The 22975-nt window shown below is 34.2% G+C and overlaps 1 protein-coding gene across 6 annotated transcripts in view; it reads right to left on the reverse strand.

Annotated features, from left to right (window-relative positions):
- Nucleotides 1-1406: 1406 nt before the first annotated feature.
- The window catches only part of ERCC8 (ERCC excision repair 8, CSA ubiquitin ligase complex subunit), a 51764-nt gene continuing 30195 nt past the window's right edge, over nt 1407-22975 (reverse strand). For 3 of the 6 annotated variants that reach the window (XM_034656270.1, XM_034656268.1, XM_034656266.1), the window contains 7 exons: nt 21890-21958; nt 20638-20716; nt 18677-18777; nt 17304-17428; nt 13225-13422; nt 8746-8826; nt 1407-3008 (listed from right to left, as the gene is read on the reverse strand). In XM_034656270.1, the coding sequence (XP_034512161.1) occupies nt 2940-3008; nt 8746-8826; nt 13225-13422; nt 17304-17428; nt 18677-18777; nt 20638-20716; nt 21890-21958 (722 nt within the window). In that variant the 3' untranslated portion in view covers nt 1407-2939. The remainder of the gene's footprint in view (nt 3009-8745; nt 8827-13224; nt 13423-17303; nt 17429-18676; nt 18778-20637; nt 20717-21889; nt 21959-22975) is intronic. The other 3 variants (XM_002916289.4, XM_034656267.1, XM_034656269.1) reach the window with 3 other exon arrangements.

A 22975-nucleotide genomic window follows, 5' to 3' on the forward strand; every position in this document is an offset into this window, starting at 1 on the left:
TGTATTTCTAGGCAGCTAACCTTTCTCCTTTTTAATCTTTTACATGTTTGTCTGATAAGCTCCTGGAGGTCCTGGGTGGTGTCTGCTGTGAGCAGCAGCTCTCTTGTCTAGGATGTCCCAATCAACCTTAGAGGAGCTACAGTCCATGTTTTGGAGAGCAACAGTGGCATCAGCTTTATCTTTCACAGGTTTTTTGTTTTGAGCATAAGACCCTTTGCATGCTGATAAGCAGCAACTCTTAAGACAGCTGCTTAGGTGTTCTGCATTTTTAAAAATTAACTGGATTACCTCTTCAGGGTTTTCGGTGGAGAACGGAAATGAACCAGATGCTCCTTTCCCTTCCTCCCCTTTTCCATTAAACACTGTGCCACTCTCTCTAGAGATGGGACCTCTTTCACCCCAGTGGTTTGGGGAACGAGTTATTTGAGACAGTAGCAAGCAGACACATCTTTTAATGTTCTAGACATTAGGTACTTTCATCTCCATGACTGAGATGGCCTCACGGCTTCTCAGTGCTCCCCAGTCAGTGTCAACTCCCATGGCACTAGGAGGGTAGTCACTTCTCATCCTCTTTGGAGGAACCGTTTCAAGATGTAGCCAATTACTTATACACCCCCATGGGTTCTGTCCTGGACTCTGGGGGGTCCCCCAATGTGGGGAAATATGTTGAGTGCTCCCTTTAGATCAGGAAATCAAGGCAATACCCAACAACAACAACAACAAACACCACAATGCAGTAGCCACCAAGCAGCAAGTTTATCAAAATCAGGGGTGCTCTTGCAGGCAGTGGCCACTGACTGTTAGGATACAGAAGTTTAAGAACATATCATTTCCATTTGGTATCAAACCACCCAGACTGCTGTGCCATCTGTGTTAAGATTTTCACTTGGGATTTGTGCTCATCAGGTATGGTAAGACATGCAGACACAGAAATGATTGCCATGAAGGAAGTTATACTCACAAATCCTTAAAAACAGAAGACAAGGCATATCATGCTATTTAGGGCCACAGGGGAAGGACCAGGGATGGTCAGGAGTCCACCTTTCAAAGGGAAGGGCACAGCATGGCTCAGAGCCTTTACTGGAGTTTTCATGGGAAGGACTGAATGAGGAAGGGTAAGTACACTGAGTAAGTTTAGCACTGGATAGTTTGAATAATTTCAGTAGACTCTGGCACATAGGGGTAGCCCTGGAGTGAGTTAGGGCAGGGAGAATATTGCCTTGGTGTATGAGGATTGGGGGTATGGACTCTGGATTGGTTGGTTTGTGTATCAAAGGCATGCTCCCAAGGAAGTCCTCTGTTATCTCTAGGAATTAGCTAGTCCTAGGAGGGGCAGTATCACCAGCATGAAGACTCCAAAGGCTAGAGTATCAAGAATACAGAAAATAAAAACAGAGACAACACACTTATTTATACCAAATGACAGATTTCTATTAGCTATAACTGGAAAATAAAATCAAGACAGACTGTATATATTCAATTTTTGCAAAATAAAAATATTTCTCCATCTATGTCTATGTAGGTCCATATAGGATTGTAATGTGAAGGAACACTATACTTGGTTAATTACATGCACTGTTGCATATGTGGTTAATACTGTGGATTGTTGGATGGGGAGGGAGGTGCTGATGTGGGAGGACAGGAATTTCCATGAGAGCAACAGCAAGCCAAACACCCCATTATGTAAAATTATGTCATAAAAAGATGCATGGAAGAATGGCCACCAAAATAATAGTAGTTATTACCTTAGGGTGATATGATTCCAAATGACCATTATATTCTTTTGTAAGTTTTAATGTTGTTTGAATTACTTACAATCAGCATGTATGTTTATATAACTAGAAAGAAGCAATATAGTTATTTGCAGCTTAGAGGAAGTCTTCTTTTTAAATTAAAAAAAAATCCAATTTCTATAGCATTCTCAAAGATCATAAGCATCCTCACCAACGTGAGGGGGAAGAAGTGACAGTGTATTGGTCAGAGCTTAAGAAAATCAACTATAAAGTAAACATATGTTAAACATTTGGCCAGAAAGGTCTGATATGAGGCCTAACACACCCTTAAAAACTCAATGACTATACACTTGTTCAAGCTACAAAAACCTCTTTTCCTAGTCTCCTACTGATAAGAATCAGAAAGAAAGGGAGTTAAGATTAGCTTCATGATAATCATTTGTGGGTTATTATACAAGAAGAGTAGACAATAAAATAGAAATTTTGTGGCAACATTTCATGTTGAGCCAGATTTCCTGCCAGGGCATTTTCTGCTTTAATGAATGAAACAGGACTTGGTCACATCTTAACAAGATTCACAGAAAAGGAGTTCAAGCATGAGTACAAACTACCCTCTAACACATTAAAATAAAGAAAACATGGGATTTTCCTTAGGTTAAAACCTTCTGTGATACACACTTTTTGGACTGAGTCCAAAAATATTTAATTAAAGCTAGATAATGGTCGGCTTAATGAAATCATTGCAAAAACTGAATGCATGAATAAAAAAGAATTTAAAAATTGGATGCTAACAGTCTGAGAAAGTCAGTGCTGATAACCTTTACTCACTCATCCTCTGAGACTGCATCTTACAGTTCACACAATGTGCTCAAGGTCCACATGAGAGGGCCGGGGGAGCGGGGGCTGTTGCCAGGACCTGTCTCAATATAGAGCTTTCAGTATAGAGAGAGTACTATAACAATAGGGGATGCCCCAGGCCACAACAACTGGGATCAAGGAGACACTTTTGATTAAATAAACTATATAAAAGTCTGCTTCAGGATTTCATGCAAATACTACCCTCATTTTAAAACATGGGTGAAAAAAACCACCCAAATTCAGGGCTAATTTAGTTGTCATCACATAGGAAGAAAACAATAACAACAAAAAACAGTCCCATTTTAAAAGTTTCATCAATAGAGACACAAAGGTACTCAGGATTGAGAATCATCCTTCCTCATCACTGCTACTCCACGCGTCTTCAAATGCTGGATTTAATTGTGACTTGGTTGTAGGCTAAAAAAAGGGACAAAAAAGGAAAATTTGATTATTTTACCTCATAATTTTAGGTTCATAACATAGTTATGAAATCTATCAAATGAAGAGCAATTACATTATTTTGAAAGTAATATAATTGCTAATTCAAAACAAAAGTAATGTAACAAACACCCTACATAGAGTGTAAGACAATGTAACTTCCTTTTAAATAGACAAGCCAGAATTTATCCAATTACCTGCTTCCTTCAAAAACACATACATAAAATGCATCTATACACACACGCGTGCGCACACACACACACAAATGATCAGCTATTGCCATTCTGATCATGATGCAGAAATGCAACTCTTTGGAATTACCTGGAGAAGGCTGCACATTAACATCCACGTGGCTAAGACTGGACTCAGGTTTATAGTCTGACCTGACAGCCCAAGATACTAATGTTGGCAACTTTTTATTGTTTGGACGGACCTGACTATAAATACGCAAATTATCCATATATCGGGAATAAGATGTTCATCAAACTGAATAACACCATTTTTGGTCCAAAAACTACTTTGAGTTATTAAGTAGTGAGGTTTACTTATTTATTTTTTCATAGCTAGTAAAGCAGTTCCCAAGTACATGAAAAATATGTCAAAAATGGTAACATGTTTGTCATTAGCCTACAGGTTTTCCAGGGAGATTTCTTTGAAAGATAACATGCACTTGGATGGTGTGTTTATTTAAAATAACAAAACATCACAATATTCTTACAACTTTAGAGCCCTACCTAAGAAAAGTAGTCAACAACTAGAGGAATTTTAATTATTTGTGGCATTTCAAATCAATTCACTTTCTGAGGAAGCTTTTTGTATGGCTACCTTCTTATTCTCTGGCAAGTGACTAAAGGGCTTTAAGATGGTCTCATTTTTTTGAGTACCTGGTCATTCTGAGCCAGATTTGCTTCTTATTGAGCAGCTTTTACATATGCTACAAGTGTGTTCAGACCCCGAATCCAACAGTGTATTAGCACCAAGACCACTTATATATTACCTTATATATTGCCTTTTACAACATTCAGCAATGTTTTATGTTAAGAGGAACCCGTGTCTAAGCATGTTCACTGCCTTTTTAATATGATGACGTAGAATCTTAAAATTTAAACAATGATAACAGTAGAGAAAGTGTGAACTTCCAGTAAATTCCCCAATATCACCCAGGATAGTTGGAAAGGACATATTAATTTAAGTATTTCTTATGGCTATTAAAGCTATAGATCAGAATCTATTACTAAACCGAATGCCCGCTATTGGCACCATTATTAAAACTTAATGTTGGCTATCATGACTTAGTGGTAGAAACAAAATTCCATTGCATCTCAAATGTCTAGATAAAAAACTATTACCAAACATCAGCTAATTATTCACTTATTTCTAGCAGCAGTCCACTGATCTGCAATCAATGACTGTACCACAGCAAAGTCTGTTTATTTTTCATCCAATGTTCACTGTACAGAATTGTTGCTGAGTGACTATATTGTACACCTGAAACTAACATAACACTCTATGTTAACTATACTGGAATTAAAATTAAAAAAAAAAAAGATGTATTGTCCTTGGGGGTTAGGTGATTCCTCTCCCTTACTCTATCTTTAGAAGCCTTTAACTCTGCCTTAGATATCTCCCAAAAATGTCCCTGAGTGTGGATAAGCCACACAAAGGTCATGCCTCCTAACTACACTATGGAAGCCCAATATGTAACCTATTAAACATTTGAATTTCATCTGAAGGCTTAAGAAAGAAGAAAAATTATATTTTGTTGTAAATTATTGTTGCTACAGTGAGCAAAGAAACCAAAATAATTATGTGAAAATTGAAATGAACTATTGATAAATTTTGATAAATACTATACTAATACACAAATATTATAAATTTTACTGTTTATAGTAATAAAGGATAACACTATAAATGCATTATAGTACGATTTTTACAGTTACATTTTATTGCTAAAAAGTCACAAAAAAACACTTGTAATTAAAAGCTACTGTAAGAATGTTGTATATAGATGTGGTAGCCATATTACCGTTTGAGACCCACAGATGAAGTGGAACTACCATCACTTAAATTTTCTCTATAACATCTCTTCCTAGTGGACATCCTTTCTATGCTTGAACCTCACCAGGTTGTCTGTTCTATTGAGAGACAGTTGTAAATGTTATGGAGATAGAGAAGCATGATTTAGAATGGATCTAGTCCAGGCCCAAATAATGGGAAGGAAGAACAACACCAACCCTTACATCTACCACATATATATCTTGATATATTCTAAATTCCTTACTGTTAATTACTGGGAAGTCTCTACAGGAACAAAATAGGGCTGTCTGTGTCAGCAAATGATTACAGCTGACCCTGAACAACATGGCTTTGAACTTCGTGGATCCACTTAAATGCAGATTTTTTTTTGATAAATACAGTACGGTATTGTAAATGTATTTTCCCTTCCTTATGCTTTTCTTAATAACATTTTCTTTTCTCTAGCTTACTTTATTGTAAAAATACAGTATAAAATACATATACAGAATATATGTTAATTGACTGTTTATGTTATGGGTAAGTCTTCCTGTCAATAGTAGGCTATTACTGGTTAAGTTATGGAGGAGTCGAAAGTTACATAAGGATTTCTGATTGCATGGGGGTGGATGCCAGCACCCTCGTTGTTAAAGGGTCAACTGCACATATCTACCAAGTGGTAAATACAACAGCTATGTATTGTGTGACTATCAAAATAAAGTAAGATTCTTGGTGAGAGGTCAGATTTAAACTATAATGTAGCTGCCCTATAGGTCTCAAGAAGGAAAAGGTGATTAGGAGTTATATAGGCTTGCCTTGACCATGACCAAGTTTTAAGAAAAGAGGGCAAAAGGAAGGCAGAGTCCTCAGAATATAATAAAACAGCCTGCCAATTAAATATATAGATTTATGCTTAAAGAACATAAAACCTGTCCCTATCATCCAGTGCTTTTCAATTTCTTACAGTAGGACTAAATTCCCACTTTATCTTGGCTATCAGAAGAAATACCACTAAGGGATTATATCTTGGTTGATGGGGAAGTAAATCTCATCTCAAGGGTAGATTTGAAAGGAAACTAAAGAACAATTTTGCTTGACGATCTGGTATTTGGAGATACCATAAACTTGTCCTCAGTCCACAATGGATGGCAGAACAGGAATTCAAACCCAGTTACCAGTATGATTATTATTTAGTTTACCTGAAACTGAAGACTGAATGTGTGTGCATGTATGTGCGTGTTTTGTTTTGAAATGTGTTCCTGCACACTTCTGGGAAACTGCAGCATCACTTATTTGATAGCTGAGATAAAAGCACTTTTTTTTTTCAAGATTTTATTTACTTATTTAAGAGAGAAGGAGAGCGAGAGAGAGCATGAGTAGGGCAAAGGGAGAGGGAGAAGCAGACTTCCCACTGAGCAGAGAGCCTGACGTGGGGTTCAATCCCAGGAACCCAGGATCATGACCTAAGCCACAGGCTTAACTGACTAAGCCACCCAGGCGCCCCTAAAAAACTTCTAAATATGAGTTAAATAGTAAATATACATGTAAGGAGTAGGGTCTGGTGCAGACTTCTCCTCTTGGATCTATACCATGATCTCATTCATGTTCTACCTACATTCAAAGGAATCTTTCAAACTAAAATTTTGTGAAAATAATTTTAGCCCATACCATTTTATGAGAATGATGGCTATTTTAAAGCGTATAAACAGTACATTTTAAAAGATAAGGTTTTATACCTCTAAAACTTAAATATAAAGATAACTTGTTTTTTGTGTATCTCTATTTGCTTTTCTACTTGTTCCGTTTAGTTTCCCATATGCAAAAGTTCTTCTAGATGAGGAGTTCAAACTATCACTATAACTACATTGTAAGAAATAAATAAAACATCAGAGTCACAGACTATCTTTATAAATTAAGCAATTTAGTTTTCCTCTAATACCTTTCTCCATATGTAAGTCATAGATTTACTTTTAATTTATTTTTATTGTTTTCATTTGGTGATTGTTATACTTCCTAACATAGCCTCGAGGGGTCCTTTTTTTTTTTTTATAATGTTTTAACTTGGATTTATTGCATAGAGTAATTCCTAAACAGCAGGACACAGTAATTAAATAATGCAAATAAATGGCTGAGCCAAAGTATTTTACCATACTGAGCTTCTACAGAAGAATATTCTGTCATATAATGCAGCTGTACACCAAAACTAATCACAGCCATAATAAACCAAATTACACGTGATGAAATCTGAAAATATTCATACAGCCGTTGGCCAGCTGCTTGAAGATTTACCATTATGTGTTTTCTCTCTTTTATTTGGATTAGGGACAAAAGAAAAATAAGTCACAGGCTTTACACTGCAGTAAACCACAGCAGTTGCATATCTAGGTATGAAATAGATTCTGTCAATAGCTGCTAAATGGTATCAACCACCCCTACAAAAACTCATTTCCATGTGGTTTTGGACAGTCATGTTTTCACAAAGGAACTAAATATGTGAAAAATGTTTTTAGAATATTAAACTTGCTTTACCAATACTTTTCATCTCCATGTAAGATGCTTTACTTTTACACCGAGACCTGAGTAAGATTAACTCAAGGTGTTTCTAACTGCATTATTTATATTTCCAACTTTAAAAAATTATATACATAAATATTGGTTTTTAGACATTTGACTTTTTATATCCTAGAAATTAAGATAAATATGGATGATTCACAGTGCTTAGTAAAATAATCTTTGGTGGGAAAGATAGCACCTTTAGACAGTGTAACACAGAAGTAAAAAAATACAGAGGCCACTACTTAAGACCAGGGGGCATGTCTTATTCATCTTTGTTTACCACATTTTTAAGGCTCTTTATTCCCATGGCCATAGGTCATATTTGTATCAATTTACATCTAAAATAGGCACTAACAGACTGCTGACAGAGGACTGTAAATTGGTAAAATTCAAGTGTGTGAATAAAAAACCTTAAAAATGTCATATGTGATAACTCAAGAGATAAAATCTACTTCTAGGAATCTATCCAAATAAGCAATCAGAAATATAAGTAATTTATAAATAGTTACCTTATTTTGTTTATAGTGATCAAAAAAATGTCTCCAAATAGGTAAATATTTAAGTAAACTGTGATATATAATTGACAGCATGCTAGGTTATTAAAAACAAATTTACAAATAGTTATTAATGAAAGGGAAGAAGGTTTATTATTAAGTTAATAAAGTAGGATGCCAAGTTGTGTGTCCAAGCATATTAACTATGTTTAAACAAACATATATGCATAGGAAAAAACAAGAATGAAGTAAACGAAAGTGTTAATAGTAATCCAACTTTAGAAATTTAAGTTGTTCTTTCAATATTTTTCTGGATTTTCAAATGTGTTATAATAGGGAAACTATTTTCACAATCTGAAAACAGCCAGTCTCTGTCATGGGGCACCTGGGCGGCTCAGATGGTTAACCGTCTGCCTTCTGGTCAAGTCATGATCTCTAGGTCCTGGTATCAAGCCCTGCAACAGGCTCCCTGCTCAGTGGGGAGTCCGATTCTCCCTCTCCCTCTGCCTCCCCCTGCCCCACCCCACTTGTGCTCTCTCTCTCTCAAATGAAGAAATCTTTAAAAAAAGGTCTCTCTCATATAAAGTAAATTAATAAAACTATTTTCTTTATGATTTGAAAGTCACTGTGTAATTTGTGTAAATAATATTTACCTCCTCCTCATCAGGAACTGGTTCATATAAGGATGGTATCCAAGCAAGTATATTGCAGTCTCTGCTACCACTATAAAGTTCCTATAACATAGAAAATAAAGATGTAATTTTGGGTCAGTTTAAAGCTGGTGCCAATCTGAAACGAATACATCATTTAAAGGACTAATTCTTACATTAGAGCAATTAGATTAATTCTATTTCTACTCCCCAAAGAAACTGAGCAGATATCTTTTGTTTGCTTAAAATGCAATAAAGCTTTGTTTTATATTTTAAAATATCATTAGTATATGCTAGAGCTTGCTAACCTGGAAATTTTACAAAAAGATTCAACCACCTAGTGATTTTTTTAATCAGTCACAGTATCCATTTATTTCAAGTGTCAGACTAGGAAAAAAAAAAAAAAGATGGAATCAAGAGTCTGTCCTTCTCTGTCAATAACTGAGTTTTAAGAAAGACATCAATAAAAAACCCATATGAGTTCTAGCTAAAATAGGCCAGAACTTCACAAAAAATATTATTTAGCTCACAGCTGTCTAACAGGCTGTTATTCAACAGAAGAGCTTTTACATCCATATGCCATGCTTAGTGAGAAGTTTATTTAATAAGGGGAAGTTTGGGCTGATGCACAGTCTATGTCAATGTATTTATGAATATGCTATTTACACACGGCTGAGCAATGTTCATTTCCATCCCCAAAACTTGAGGAATATGTTATATTGCCTAGTACTAAAAACATTCCTATGAAGCAGTGAAATAGATACTCTCATATAAAGAGGATATAAATTGGTATATCTATGCAGAACAGAATCTTGATACATGTCAAAAGTTTCTGTATGTGTTTCTAAGAAGTCTTGACAAAGACATGTATGAAATTCAAGGATATCAGCAGTATTATATTTAAAATAACAAAATATGGAAATAATTGTCCAAAAGTAGGGTAATGATTTGTCTATAAATTTATGTTGCACTCATTGTATGGGAGTCATATAATCATTAAATTCATTTTTTAAGAATTTTTAATAACATGGGAAAATACTCAATGTCAAGAGAAAAGAGAAGGCTATGAACCACAGAGTCATCATGTGAAGGAAAAAAGCAAGATGTAAAACATGAGGTCAATTAAAAAAAAGAAAAATCTATGTAAAAGAAAAAAGTCTAAAAAGAAAACACAGCAAAATGATAATCGGCTGTAAAACTATGAGCAACTAAGTGGTTTTTTCCACACAGATTTATTTCTGTATTTCTACATAAACATTTTGTTTTTCAACATGTTCAACATGGGGCTTGAACTCACAATCCTGAGATCAAGATCTGAGCTGAGATGAAGAGTCGGACGCTTAACCGACTGAGCCATCAGGCGCCCCCAAACATTTCTAATAGTGAAGTTTTTTCCTGCTCTGCTATGCAAATATTTACTTTCAATTCTGTTCATCTCACAAAATTTGAAGTATGGTACAATTAGTATTTTTCTAAAAAAAAAATAAAGGTTCTAAATAAAGAAAAATTAAGATTATAAAGTTATTTATAGGAAATATAGATGTAAAAATATTAAATTTGATTTAGTTATATCAAACTTCCTGAAGGGAACAAAACTGTACAGACTGTATCGTTTAATCTTGAATATATAGTTACATTAACTGTGGATGATGCAAAGATATTTTCAAATGTTCAGTGCCCTTGAGCAATTTAATTTTCTACGACAATATAGACACACACACACACACACACACACACACACACACACACACACCTCCAAGATAACTTAGATAAGCTTACAAGGCAATTTGTGGTTGAGTACAGCCACAATGATGGAGACAAAGGAAATTCTGTGGATGTTCAAGAAAGAGAGCTTACAAGAGACAGCACTTAAACTAGAATGACTAATAAGGACTTAAGGTAAATGGAGGGATTTGAATTGAGTATTAAAGATTTTGGGATAAATTTAGGTATTCATTTGGGAAATTTAACAAAAAATCTCAACATAAGAGACTAAGTTGACAATATGAGTCTTATCACTCTTGAATGGTTGAGTGTATATTTCCTTTGAACAAGGACACTCTCATACAAATACAGTGCATCGAACAAAATAAAAAAAATTCACAAGGGTATATTACTGCCAGCTAATTCTTAGACTCCATTCAAATTTCACCAATTGTCTGAATAAATGTCCTTTATAGAAAAAGGGTCCAGATTAAAATCATAGCTGCACTTAGTTGTCATGTCTCCTAACCTTCCTTCAATCTGGAACTGTTCTTCAGTCTGCCCTTGGCCTTCCTGCCCTTGACAGTTTTGAAGCCACATACCAGTTATTGTGTAGAAAGCCCTTCAAGTTTTGTTTCCTCATGATTGAATTGAGTTATGCATCTTTGTCAGGATTATCACTGAAGGAATATCGTGTACTTTGATCATTTGACTGAGGTGATGTATGCCAGACTTCTTCAAGGTAAAATTATACATTTTACCTTTGTAATTAATATTTTGTAGGGAGGTACTTTGGGACTATGTAAATATCCCACTCATTAGACTTTCAATTTATTAGTTTCCTTACTTATACCTGAATGAATTCATGGATCCTTATTTTAGTCAATGTGTTATAATCCAGTATCATCATTATTTATTTTGATGTTAGGTATATCTTGTTAGAGTTTTATAGTTATGATAGAACTAGTATAACTATCAATTTTGTTTTCACATTGTGAATTGTGTAATATTTAATTTGAAAAGGAGTTCTGCTAAGTGGATGCAAAGTACTACCCTATTTCGCTTTTGAGACTTAGAACTATTTTCCTTTTCAAAAATCATAATGGATATAATGGGATAAGAGCTGGAAGCTGTCTGATGTAGTACAGTGATTCAAATCTGAGTATGTAGCACCTAGAGAAATGGGATTTGTCAGGAGGCAACTGGCCCAGGTTTCTGGCTGTGACCGGCTTGTCTCGGCTATTCCAGGGGCTGATGGGAATCAGTATTTGGCATACTTTTAATCTATTCTAGGAACACGAGTTAGGAATTCTGATTTGGTAGAAAGATTTTATAGTCAGGATATCTGGTTTAAAATCTTGGCTGTGTCTCTGACTCTACATAAGGAGAAGAGGTACAGTATTCCAAGAATTTCTTTGAATAGATAACCACGCTCTGTGAATACCTACTTGCAGGTTTGAGGCAATGCATGTCACTTCTCTGGTGTTTTAGTCTTCTTCTCCCAGAAGTAATACTAAAAATATTTAACAACTAGTACATCAGGGTACTGACTGATCAGCAGACGTAACAGCCATAGAGTGGGAGCAGGGTCCTGATGGTCCCTCTTAGGTGCTGGGTTGAGGTGTAATCTAGGAGGCCTCAGGAAAGGGGGTGAAGCTAGAGGCATCTTAGAGGGCTTGGTGCAACAGCTATTTAGCAAAGAGTAAAATATGTATTGAATATTTTAATAATGGCTGTTACCATACAGATGTGCGCTGGCTGAAAAATAAGTACTGTATATCTTACTGTAGTGTCAGATGCAAATTAAGTAATTAGCATTAATGAATAAATGATTAAGAACTTCACCAGGTGAATGAAGTCCTTCCTAGCTCTAATAATCCATAGTTTTTATACTATCAGTATCTACCTCTCATGAACCTCATTTTCTTTACCTACAAAATACAGAAAATACCAACAGTCTTGCTATATTAGAGACTCATTTAAAGGAACACATGAAGTAATTTTTGCCAATATTCTCTGAAAAAAATAATCTGCTCTGTTGGTAAGATGAAAGAGAAAGGTCAGGATGTGAAACAAACAAAAGCCATAGGTATTTAAGGTATCGTGTAAGTTGCATCAACTCAAAAGTAAACTGATTAGCCACTGACAGGAAATAAAGAAGAAATAAAATCTGAGACAGACTCACACATATATAAATCAAGATACAAAAACTGTATTTTGAGATTAGACACATGTATTCCATCTTTTCCCAAAAGATGACTGCAAGACATTATTTTAATTTGCTAGAGATTTTCATCTGGTAAATAAATGGAGCCCATAAGCAGAAGAAAGAATTTATCTCAGTCAAGTTGCACAGTATTGTATTGATTCATACAAATATCCTCTACTATCTGAAACTTTATCCTGTATAATCCTCTGTTAAAGAAACCCTAAGGGTGCCTGGGTGGCTCAGATGGTTAAACGTCTGCCTTTGGCTCAGGTCGCAATCTCCAGGTTCTGGGATGGAGCCCCACGTCGGGCTCCCGATTCATGGGGGAGTCTGTTTCTCCCTCTCCCTCTGCCTTTCCCTCTGCTTGTACTCTCTCTGTCTCTCTCTCTCAAATGAATAAATAAAATCTTAAAAAAAAAAAGAAAAGAAAAGAAAGAAAGAAACCCTAGCTCAAATGTGGATTACAAGTGTAATTCCTCAGACTGAAATCAAATTTACTCTTTCATAAATAACTAGTCTGGCAAGCTAGTTACCTGAACATTTTAAATTCCCTTAAGGATCATTCTCACCTGGAAATTAGATTGGAATACACAGCAGTCAACACTTTTATAATGTCCCTTAAGCATTGTTATCTGTTCTCCTGAGTAAACTGTATAAACAGCAATGGTGCTACCATATGGTACAAAAACAAATTCTGAACTGCAGCCATAGGAGACAGTGAATTTCAGTCCTTTTCTGCTATCATTACAAACTTTTCCATAGTTTACCTGTAGGATGTAAAATCATAACATTACTCATTTCTTAAATCTGAATTTAAAAGACAACAAAGACTAGAAGAAATATTTACTTAAAATATTATAACATACTATGGAAAGGGCTGTATTAAATCTAAAGAAAACGATCAAGGTCCTAACAGAAAGAAACAAGGGTCAATGACATAAATATATGTTTCACATAAGAGGAAAATACAAATAGTAAAGAAATCCACAAAAGCAAACGTTTACATTTAAGCCAGGCTAGAAATAAAATGCAAATTAAGACAACCTTAAATAATCATTTTAGACCATTCAGCAAAAAATTTCAAGAAACCTTGAGACAGTGAATACTGTTACAAGTGAGGTAACATGCTAGTGGCACTGTAATTTGGTCATTACTTCTAAAAGGCCAAATGATTTATTATGCAACAAGATACATTCTTTTTTGAGGAGGGAATAATTCTCTTCTTATTTTAAAACACTTTTAATTGTGGTAAAATACACACAGCATAAAATTTGCCATCTTAACCATATTTAAGTGTACACTTAAGTGACATTAATTCACATTGTTGTGTAGCCTTCAGCATCCTCAGTCTCCAGAACTCTTTTCATCCTGCAAAACTGAAACTTTGTACCCATTACACAAGAAAGTTATTCTTACTCCTTGACCTAGTAATTAATTACTCCTGGGATTTTATCTTAGGGAAATAATTAAACACCAAAAAGCTATATGCCCAGAGGAATTCAATGCAGCATTATCTAGAATGGGAAAATAACTAAAAATAGATGTAAATCCCTAATAATGTTACAATAATGCTATAGTTTATATAGTAATTAAAATCATAATTATGAAAATTATGCAGGAAATAAGGATAAAAACTAAGTATAAAAAAAGCACAGAACACAAATAGTGAGTATACAACTGTAACTTTCTATAATTACATTTTTAGGACAAAAATAAAAATTCTGCACCTGTATGCCAAAGATGCAAGCCCAATATCACCATATCCTCCACAGTTCGAAAAGGAAATTTCCAGGTCCTATCCCAATCCTACTGAACAAGAATCTTCATTTTAATAAAATCCCTAGGTGGTCTAAAGGCTCATCAGTCTGAGAAGCTTTGGGCAAAAGAAATTGGAAGTGAAGTTTACTTCCTGTTGATTATTTAGATTAAGTAGTTTAGGGTAGGTGTAAAACCAGTAGCTAAACATTTGAGAATTATGAGCAGGAAGATCACCAACACTCCCAATACTATGGCTAACACTAGAGTTTAGACAGACAGTGATTTACCTTTTTCTCTTTTTGTAAAGGTCAGGTTGGGAGAGTGTGTGTGTGTATATTTATAAATATACATACACAGGGGCGCCTGGGTGGCTCAGTCAGCTAAGTGCCCGACTCTTGATTTTGGCTCAGGTCATGATCTCAGTGTTGTGAGATCAAGCTGGGCATTGGGCTCTGCGCTCAGCAGAGTCTCTCTCTCTCCCCCTCTCCCCCTGCTTGCGTTCTCTAAAATAAATAAATAAAATCTTCAAAATATATATATATATATATATATATATATATATATAAACAAACAAATACTGAGGCCCAAATGGATATATGCTGATCATCGTGGACACTACACTTGCCTTACCCACCCTTCGGGTTAACACGTGACGGAAATGAGCATGTGCATTCAGCTATCCCACTGTAGCAGTGGTAGAATGAAACATTGAAATATTAAACTTAAATTTGGTAGACTTGGTTTGTAGAAACCCACTCCACTCCCCACCCACCTTTTTCTTCTCTACTCTTTTGCCTCTTACGAGTAATGAATGACTTAGCCTCTGAGTTTCATTTTTATAATCTATTAAATAGAAATAGGATCATTTACCAAAGTTACTATGAAAAATCAGATAAAATAATGCACATGAGAGACCTAGAACTTTAAAGCTATCCAATAAGTCCCTAGATTTATTAATTCCCATATATTTGCATCTTTTGATCCTGTATGTGTAACTATTTGTAGAATGACAGTGGGGGGGAATGGAGAAAAAACAAACATCTCAACTAGAAATTCTCTGCTCTTGCTAGAAAAATTTTGAACTGCTAGACTGTGATGACCTTATTCCCATTTATCAGAGGACCTAGCTATAAGGCCTGAGTTCTTTCCACTCTACCATATTCTTTCCCAAATATGAAGTAGAAAGTATTAAATGAGGTATGAATATTGAACTGCCTCTCTAACTCTTGTCTTCGTCCTTAGGCATCCCCACTCCATCCTGCAACTTACAGTCCTATTAATCTATGTAAATCACTGCTGTGATCAAATCACTTGTGGCTCAAAATCATCAGGATCTTTTCAGTACCTTTGAAATAAAATTCTAATAACAGATTAAGGAAAGGAAGGACCTATCATTCGCTAATGCTATGTGTCATATGTTATACAAGCTGATTGTCTAAGGTTCCCACTTTATGACTATGTATGCTTACCAATGTATAATAAATAACATGATGTATATTATTATTAAAGTACTGTAGAGGAGAGGCCACTTTTGGCTATGATGTCTTAAAGGTGGTATGTATAGGATTTGAAAAGATTTTGAGTGGAGGAAGACATGGGACTTTGGATAAGGATGATGGCAAATCCAACCCCTTATCTTATGAATCCCTTTTACTGTTCCAGGAAATATATACATCTAGTCACTAAATTAATACCTATAGTGACACAGAGATTCCATCACAAGGCAGCATATTTTATTGCCCAACCATGATCAGCATGATAATAATGACAGGTAATATTTACTGAATGCCAACATTTGCTGTAAATATCAGACAATGTGCTTAATGTTTAACATGTGTTATTTCATGTAATACTCAAAACAATACTATGAGCTAGTCAGCATTAATACACAAAAAGAAAACATTTAGAAAGGTTAAGTATTTTGATCAAGGTCTTTGGGATAGCAAATTACAGAATCAGAAACTAAATCTAGACTGCACTAATCAAAAACCACTATGCCACACTGTTGTAAGTTATTTTTCCTTCATTCCATGAAATGATGATCACAGTATATTCTACTACATGTGAGAGCTGGGTACTTGGAAGCTCTAAGCATGAGCATTTCCTCATGTGTAAAATGGGTATTATAACAGTAACTACCTTCACAGTATTGATTCGATGATTAAATAAGACCCTATATGCACATGTTGTATGTTAATTAACACAGTATCTGACACATAAGCACTTAATAAATATTAGCTATTAATATTACCACCAAATTACAAACTTATTAGCTTATTCCAAATGTTATTAAACCACAAGTACACCTGGTAAGGACCATAACATAAATTTTTAAAAAGTGTTAGAAATTAAATACCTCATAAGACTCTAGCACATCTAAAACATATTTACTCCAGTATTAAACTACAATATGTTCTGGTACTATAACATTCATTTAGATTTTGTTTACAAGTCATATATAGTATAGAATTTGACTATCTTTATATGTTTAATTTGTATCAGTTCTTCTCAATCTTTTATTCTTCTCCAACATACCTGAGAAATACAGCACGCTCACATTATGCACAGTAGAGCAATAATTCTCCACTAAGTGGAGAGTGTGGTGGGGGCGTGGTAGGGTGGGCTATCCTGTGTTGAGAGTTATTAGTTCACATAATGGAAAAATATAAAAAGAAAACTGGGATACAGAGACAAGAAAAGAGTTAAATCTACAAAAGGACACCAAGTGTATTTAACAGATCCATTTTTTAAATATATATTCAAAAGATTAGAGGGGCACCTGGCTGGTTCAATGAGTAGAGCATGCGACTCTTGATCGCAGGGTTATGAGTTCAAACCCCACATTGGGTGTAGATTAAAAAAAAAGTTGGAGATATTTAAAATCTCTTACTAGTGTGTTTTCTCCATTGGAACTATTCCAGAGCCTCATTCGATTATCCGTACCAACAGTAAGGAGATGAAGCCCATCACTTGTAAAACATAAGCCATTAACTTTCCCATTATGAGCAGTGTTTGCTGCAATGAAAAATACAATTCAGTTAATCTATTCTTGTATTCAGCACACACTTAATGCTTAATAATACAGTTATTTAAACATATTAAAGGACAACTATCTGAATTACTTTAAAATATACAAGTTGATTATATTTGGATTATTTGAATATTATAATCTATATAGATTAGAACCATAAAAATGGAGAAAAACAGGAAAACTAAAGAGAAAGAAATCTTGCCAAATATAATTTTCTTCAGAGAGTAAGCTGTGCTGTCAAACTCAAATACACCTAACACTAAATTTTTAAGTTAAATACCTTCCAAATTTCTCATATACTATTTTCATTTTTAATCTAAAAATCATTCCATGGACTATTAAAAATCAGTAATACTAGTATTTACTATTTTTAAAAAAACTTCAAAAGGGACAGAATAAGTGTTCTAGTTTCATTCAAAACTTGTATTACTTTCAAAATGACCAAATGTGAGAAAGCATAATTCTCAAGAGCCTAATTTTATTAAAAAGATTATTAATAAACAATCATAAAATTATATATAGTTCATCCTTAGATTTTTCTGGTCCACAATTAATTCTAAATCAGAATCTTATCCTACACAAAAATTAAATTCTAGGGGCACCTGGGTGGCTCAGTCAGTTAAATGTCTGACTCTTGATTTCATCCAGGTCATGATCTCAGGGTCCTGCCTCAGGTAGGAGTCTGCTTAGGATTCTCTCTCTCCTTCTCCCTCTGCCCAACGCCTGCTTGTACACACATGCATGCGCACTCTCTCAAGTAAGTAAATAAAATCTTAAAAAAAAAAAGAAATTAAATTCTATTGGAAAAACGCACTTGAGGTGTACTTTATCACCTGGATAGCAGCTGATATATTTAACACAATTTGCAAATTCTATTTTCATACAATGGCCACAAAATGTTACTATTCCTTCAATTTATTATAGTTTCCTAAGTGGCAATAAATTTATATTAGCTGACCTCATTGGAGGAAAAAAAAAGTAACAAATTAATTCAGAAAAGTTTCTGCATTTGAAAATTTAGGGATAGATGAAATGTCGTACTTCTATCTTGAAGAATGACAACCATAATTTAGATATGTACTTTTAGAAATAAATTTATTGTGAATGCCGTTTCTTAAATCATAAAATTTGCAACTTGTCTCTATACATTAATTACTTGGTTTCAGTTAAAATTTTTCAATATAAAAATTACTATCATTGGCATATTTCTATATTAATGTATTCTTCATTACCTGATTCAGCAGCTTGTGACTTTCTTCCATTATGCTGATCAAGAGTAATTAAACATCCTGATGCTCTTCTCACATCCCATAATTTTACTCTACTGTCAGCACTAAGAAGAAATAAATGTTACACTGACATATATAGCTAGGACAATGACTGTACTCTTCACCTACCTTTCCAATATTATGGCACACAGAAGTCTCAGCATGTTAGTGCAAATATATTGGTACTTTTGGTTTGTTGAACTTTTGCCTTTTCATCAAATATTCAAAGTCAATAGTAGCAAAAAGCAGTGAAAAAAATAGCAAGGAAAAAAAAAGGTAACCTTTTTTAGATCACACGGACAGAATTCTGCTTGTTTTTAATGGTTCCTCCGCCAAAACCAGATAGTTTTGGAGCTTGTCCCTTAGCAAGTTTGTTACTACATCCTTTCTGTTGTTTGTTATTCAAATGTTTTCTGGACAATCAAGCAGCTAATTTTACTTTAAGAATTCATTTGGCATGAATTTGGTGTTTTCTTTTTTTATGAAAAAATTAAGGTGAATAATATGGACAATATATTTATATTTGGTTTCCTATACTCAAATCAATCTTTGCCAGATAGACAAGAACTAACTTTAACGTTTCTTAGCAATGACACTTTTTGTTTTATATCAAGTAAGTGAAAAGAATAAAGGCAAAAAACTATGATCATGTAACAACTTCAAATCAACTGCTCCTAAAGAAAATATAAATCAGTTTAATGTATCATGTTCTCAAAAAAGACTTCAAGAATATTTTAACAAATTGGGTTTATCCAGGCTCCTTTAATTAGAAAGAGCAATACAGGAGCGCCTGGGTGGCACAGCGGTTAAGTGTCTGCCTTCGGCTCAGGGCGTGATCCTGGCGTTATGGGATCGAGCCCCACGTCAGGCTCCTCCGCTATGAGCCTGCTTCTTCCTCTCCCACTCCCCCTGCTTGTGTTCCCTCTCTAGCTGGCTGTGTCTGTCTCTGTCGAATAAATAAATAAAATCTTTAAAAAAAAAAAAGAGCAATACAATGCATTTTATAAGCCTATTTCTAACTTATAAATCTTTTTTTTTCAGATACAGGGCTTATCTCTTCCTGTGGTCTTGATTCTTTTCACAGATCACCATCAAACCTAGCCAATTAGAACAGCAAGCAAAAAGCTAGCCATTTACCATTTTCAAAATGGTTTTCTTTCTTTCCAGCTAGGGAAAAAGTCTGTAATGGGATGAGTCTGAGGATTTAAGCACTTTCTGACACAGATAAGATTTGGACTTACCTGATTCCTAACACTGATTACTAGGTCCATTCTCATATTTATTCAAATTCCTGCAGTACTCTGAAAACTGAAAGCCTCTTAGCTTCCCCATGGTTTGAGGAAAAACCAAGTTAGGCATGAACAGTATAAATTTGCCCTATCGTGGACCCAAAACCAGCACCTAGCTTTTCACCTTCACACCTCTTTAGGCAGCCTTCTTACGGGTACATTCTAGACTTGTTCTACTTCAGAAAGCACAGATCTCAATATCACATTCTGTAAACTATTAACGGAAGCTTCTCTGGGGACTAAACTGCTTGGTTCATGGTAGGCAGTCATTAAATTTTAGTAAATTGAATCAATGAGTAAATGTTGAATCAGATTCAAAATAATTCTGTATTTATGAAAATGAACTGAAATGTTACTGTTTTAAAATTAAATCTACTTTTTCTACTTAGGTAGAAAAAAATGACAACACAGTTATTTTACGGGTAGTACTAGCGGATTTGCATTGCTACAGAGATTCTCTTGTTTTCTCTATTTTAAAAGGTGAGCACCTTCAAGATGTAGTGATAGGACTTAAAAACTGTAACTCAATTATTTAAAGGGCCTAATTAATAACTAAATATGCATCTTATAAAAATAGTGTTTCCAGAATTTTTATCACTAATTACTAACTTCAAAACCAAGTAATTTGTATGTTACCTTGCAGTGGCCAAGACATATTCACAACGTGGCGACCAGGAAACTGCCAGTATTTCTTGTCTGTGACCTGCAAATATAACTGTATGAAAAGTCTTGTAAAATACTTGAAAAATCAGAAGATACAGTGTAATTAAATATGTCTGATTTTGAAGAAAATGAAGACTAAATATTTTAAAAAATTGATATGATCATCACTTTTTCACATTTATAATAATCTATGTTTAAATATTAATATGAAGTCTGTGGGGCATTTCTCACACCATGTTATCTCATTATTAATGGCCAGGTTTTGCATTGGAAAGAGCAAGTGAGTCTTTCTTTTTTGATACAGCTGTTAGATTAAAAAGTGAATCCACTATTAAGTAATATAGCTTAAGCTTAGTACTTATATCTACTAAAAAAAAAAAAAAACCACTGCAACAAACCATATAAGTTAAACATCTAAAGAATAAAAATGGTTTTTAACTTTCAGAAAGTTATAATAGAAATTTAAAAAAAAAATTCATGAATGTAGAAAGCATTAGGTAAAAATTTTTTTTCTAGAAAGCACAGGTGATACATTCATAGGACAACTGACTTCAGCATTTTAATCCACTTTTGCCTAAGTGCATTATTCAAAGTAGATATTTTCATCTACCTGACTTATATTACTAGAGATTCATGACAATGTAAAACAGATGCTATCCATCTCACCAGGTTCTCTTGATACATTATGTGTTTCTCAGGGATGAATAAAAATGTAAATTTCTGAATTATAAGCCATCTTTCCATTGTTTAGAATTGATGTAGTCTAATATTGATGACAAAGTAGCAAAAATATTCAAATTAATATATTTTAACCAAAATATTATTTTAATAGCTTTTTCTAAAATATTTGCATTCAGGAATAAAAAAGCACCTAAATATTAAGAATGCTTACTTAGAACAAGCCTAAACAATGCTCATAAGACAAATGTGCCAACCTAAGTTCATAAATAATTTTTTTTTTAATGTAGAAGTAAGATAAGCTTTTCAGCTAGACTTTCCATATCCTTTGAGTTTACCCTATGGCTATTGTTTATATAAATGTCTCCTCAATAGTTCAGTTTTATAAGAATAATGCACAGAAGGATCTTTATTTCCCTGTTGACTTTTAACAACTAGCACAAAATACATCAGTCATGTCAGTTACAAAGAACACATTGTTAGTAATGTTTCTTTTTATTGAATGGTTTACTCAAAGTAGTTGTTGTTTCAAATAAAAAAAAAATACCCTGTAAAATGTGGGAACAGGATCCAGACTTTAAGTCACAAAGTTGTACTTTGGGCCCTCTAGTACCAACTGTAAAAACAAAAACAAGAATGGTTTAAGATAATTTTATTATAAATTATCACCAAAAGGAAATGAGAAACTACCATTATGAATCATGGTATCTTCTCTGCATCCACACAGAAATATAAAAAAATGTATGCCAAAAATACACTTCAAATCATTTTTAATGTTTATAATTAGAAAATGTAATTGCAGTTATACCTTACTACTAAGAGAGCTCTATTACTGCATTATGTTCTTAACGTTTAGTTTTGAAATAATTATAGATTCACAGAAAGTTGCAAAGATAGGTCAGAGAGATCCTGTGTAACTTTCACGCATGTTGTCCCAACCATTGTTATGTTAGTTAACTATACCACAATATCAAAACCAGGAAATCTACATTGCTGCAATGTGTATGCATAATTCTATGCTATTTTATTATATCAAATAATTTTACTTACTACCTCAGCCTTTGCATATTAATGATATACCTCCAGACACTGGACACAGACTGAGTGGACCTTAAGGACAGGTTAGTGCCCAGCTCTTCTCTACAGATGATGCAGCTGACTGCTATCTGCAGGTGAAGACATTCATGCAGTGCCAAACAAATAATGGAATCATAGGGACCTGATACCAGAAAAACATTTTTTCTTCCTCACACATGAAAATTCTTGTTGTAGGTGCTTTCATAAAAATGGATGTTTGAGTAACACAATCTTAGAGAAAAAGAAATAAATTCCATTTTTTTTATTGTGTTGAATTGAAAAAGTTGCCCAATTTTGTTCATGTAAATAAAATCTTTGAAACTTTGGTTGTTGAAAATTAACTCCTTAGGGAACAGAAATGTGCTTTCTTAATCTTTGAATCCTATCCACTAGCACAGTGCCCAACTTGCACCATACCAATAAACTAAATGTAAATATACTATACACTTGAGCTTTTTTTTTTTTTTTTTTAAGAATTGTGATATTCATCTGGGTTAAAATGTCTATATCAAAACTAACTAGGTATTAAAAGGGAGCAAGTTTCAATATGTTGAGA

Source organism: Ailuropoda melanoleuca, chromosome 3 (assembly GCF_002007445.2).
Source record: "Ailuropoda melanoleuca isolate Jingjing chromosome 3, ASM200744v2, whole genome shotgun sequence".
Classification (NCBI taxonomy): Eukaryota; Metazoa; Chordata; class Mammalia; order Carnivora; family Ursidae; genus Ailuropoda; species Ailuropoda melanoleuca.